At 44.7% G+C, this 3,075-nt stretch overlaps 1 protein-coding gene across 1 annotated transcript; it reads left to right on the top strand.

Moving 5' to 3' along the window:
• Positions 1 to 506: 506 nt before the first annotated feature.
• On the top strand, positions 507 to 2,405 carry TEOVI_000440300 (small GTP-binding rab protein, putative; the record flags this gene model as incomplete). The annotated part of the gene is made up of 1 exon (XM_067227177.1): positions 507 to 2,405. One exon carries the CDS (start codon positions 507 to 509, stop codon positions 2,403 to 2,405), a length of 1,899 nt encoding a protein of 632 aa, XP_067083278.1.
• Between the last annotated feature and the right edge of the window lie 670 nt (positions 2,406 to 3,075).

Below are 3,075 nucleotides of genomic sequence, written 5' to 3'. Positions count from 1 at the left end.
TTTTTTTTTTTTTTTACCTCAGCCTCATGTGTTACATAGGTTTTCTTTTCCCTTTTCTCATTATCTTTGTCTGTTGGTTTGAGAATATCTGGCATTTAGATTCTTTTATTCATCAGGTAGTACAAAGTTATTTGAAAAGGAAGGGATTACAGGTATTAGCTCTAAAGGGGAAACCGGTACAAATATTGCTCTAACGCTGCGTCGTATTGACTATCTTATTCATTTTATTGTTATTATTTTACTACTCTTGTGGTTACAAATATAAAAGAAGTTTCAGTTGGACAGTAGGTGCGGAAGGGGAATCAGCATATATATATATATATATATTTAATTTATTTGTTCATCCATTGGGAGGGGGAGAGCTGTGTGGGGCGTTTTTTTTTCTTTTACCGTCTTTCTTTATTAAAGTTTTTCACTTTTTTCTTTCTTTCCCTTTCGCTGCAAATTGTGTTCGTTTCGGTATTTTTCTCTTTTTTCTCTTTACCGATTAGCGGGTGCTGTAGGCAATGCGTGTGGAGGACCCGAAATCACTGGATGCCGTAGCCGATGCGGAGGAATCCGTTAAGGTCGAGGCTCCACTTGAAGGAAGAAATACACGAGAAGAAAAGGATGAGCAGATGTTTGTTTTTAAGATTGCGGTGGTGGGCGACTATAATGTTGGCAAGACGTCCATCGTGAAGAGATTGCTCGATATTCCATATGAGAATATTTCACCGTTGCCTCAAGCCGAAAACAAACAAACGAGGGCCAACGGCGCAGAGAAGGGTGACGACAAAAGTGGGAATTCGGCAAATGTGTCTGCAGAAGGGGCTAACAAGTATGAAGCGGAGGTAAATAGTGCTCAAAATGGTGCCAACACTCGAACTGATTGCAACGACAAGGCGGATGTGGCTCTTATGACCAAAAACGTGTTGGAACCGCTTCCCGCCACAACACCAACCGTAGGCACCGATTTCTTTTCCCGTGTCGTGCGGAGTGTGCGACCGGGACAACATGTGCGACTGCAATTTTGGGACACTGCCGGCTTAGAGCGGTACGCCTCTGTGCACGACTCCACATTCCGCCGTGCCTCTGCGCTCATTGTTGTATTTGATGTGAGAAACAGAGAAAGTTTTGCCCATGTAACTTCGCAGCACCTTAAGCGTGCCATGCAGTACAATCCCGATATTAGTGGCCGTCACATATTTATTGTTGGTAATAAAGTAGACCTTGTTGATAACAGCGAGCCTGAGGATATGGATAGATTTGTTACGCAGTCTGAGCTGCAGTCCGGACTGTTTAGCGCGTTCCCCGACGTGCATTATTATGAAACTAGTGCGCAAACCAATTATGGTGTATGGGAAGTGTTGCACGGCCTTTGTCAGTCGCTTCCTGATAACTACGCTGCGACCACTAGTGGGGAAGCTAAAGAGGAAAAGGCAGCGGTAACGGAGCGAGATCCGTTGCATTCGCTTCTTCCTTTATGTTATGAGCCCGAAACTACATTAGATGAAGGAACAGTGGCGGAGGATCCAGCCCTCACTGCAGATGGAACCCTGGCGTCACTGTCGTCACCCTCTTCCATTAAATCGAGGGATGTTCGGAAAGATACAAAAGCGTCCGAGGATGAGTTATTTTCTCCAAGAGAATGTGCTGACGAAGATGATGTTTGCCATGGCGGCGCGGATGCGGCTGATAATTTGAAGAGCGCACGGGGGCGTGGCTCAAATGGGACTGTTGCTACAGTTATGGCTGATCCTATTGACGGCGATGGAATTGATGTTGATGTTGATGTTGATGTTGAGGGTGAGGATGAGGATGTTATAGCGGACGCTGCTGCAGAGCCCGAGTGTACCGTGAATTCCAGCAAACATGTGGATCCAAACAAATCCTCCCCAGTAAAAGAAGAAGGTGAAGAGGATGCAGTGGCGGTTCATAGTGAGCGCTCGGCCCCGGGTGATGGGGTTGTTGATAAGAAGGTTAGATGTAATGGATCAGACGGCGAGGTTGAGACGGAGGACGCCACAGATGTTGAGTGTTTTCCTCAAGAGGATAATGCGGCTCCACCGAGTGTACAAAATACGGCTAGATTTGGTGGCAATTCGTTGCAGGCGCGTGCTTCATCATTTGCAAATGGCGGTGATGGAGTTCTTTCATGCAGTCGTGCCGCCACGGGCAAAAGCGGAGAGGACAGTAAAGCTGATGAGAACCCTCAAGTGACTTCACATCGCAAAAGAATTGATGATATGTTGAAACGCATCGATGAAGACGCCGGCGTGGAGGATTTTTCTGAGGGAGGGCGAAGGGTTGAGCAAATGCAAGAAGAGGCATCGGATCAAAGAAAAAAGGAGAAGTCTCCAGTTAAATTGTCAAGGTGTTTTTGCTTCGGTTCCAAGGGCGGCGGGTCTAAACGTTCAGGTTGCTGAGAGTACGGTGTGGTGGGTACGTGAATAATGTTTTTTCCCCCTCTTTTCTCATTGTTTTATTTCGCGACAAAACACACGTGTGCGTACGGTTGGCGATTATATCGTTTCGCTTTCTTTCCCCTCTCTTTTTCATTGAACGGAAAAAAAAAAAGACCGTTGCTTAACTTTTGCTGTGATAACACGCCACGTGTTTCTTACAATTGGGTGAAAGTTGACCGCCTTGTGATTTGTTGTGTGCTGCTTTCAAAATTAGGGGCTACTAAAGTAAGTGCTGTAAGAGAAATTGTGGTTTTTTAAGAGAAGGAGGGATGACTGGCGTGTCGCCTCTGTCTTTTTTTTTGTTTTCTTTCTGGTTTGTCTGGATCTTCGGCCGTTTTTCTGTTGTTTGAATTTTTTTTTTTCCTATTCGTTCTGGACCGCTTGCCGATTGATGCCGATCAAATATTGTGTGTGTATGTGTGTGTTTGTATTAATGAAAATTTGCTTATGACGCGAAGTGATGAGGAAAAAAAAAAGGAATAATTGGGTTCAGCAGTTCCGTTCTCTCCTGATAATCGTCGGCCGCCACTTTCATAACCTTCTTTTCTTTTTTTTTTTTCATTGTTCCTCCCCTAATGCGGATTTTTTTTTAAAAATTTCTTTCGTCATTCTCTTTGTTTGTTTGTTCGTG

This window comes from Trypanosoma equiperdum (assembly GCF_001457755.1).
Source record: "Trypanosoma equiperdum strain OVI genome assembly, contig: ctg_900, whole genome shotgun sequence".
In the NCBI taxonomy this organism is placed as follows: Eukaryota; Euglenozoa; class Kinetoplastea; order Trypanosomatida; family Trypanosomatidae; genus Trypanosoma; species Trypanosoma equiperdum.
The sequence above is the reverse complement of the archived record's forward strand: the minus strand, read 5'-3'. Positions and strand labels throughout refer to the sequence as shown.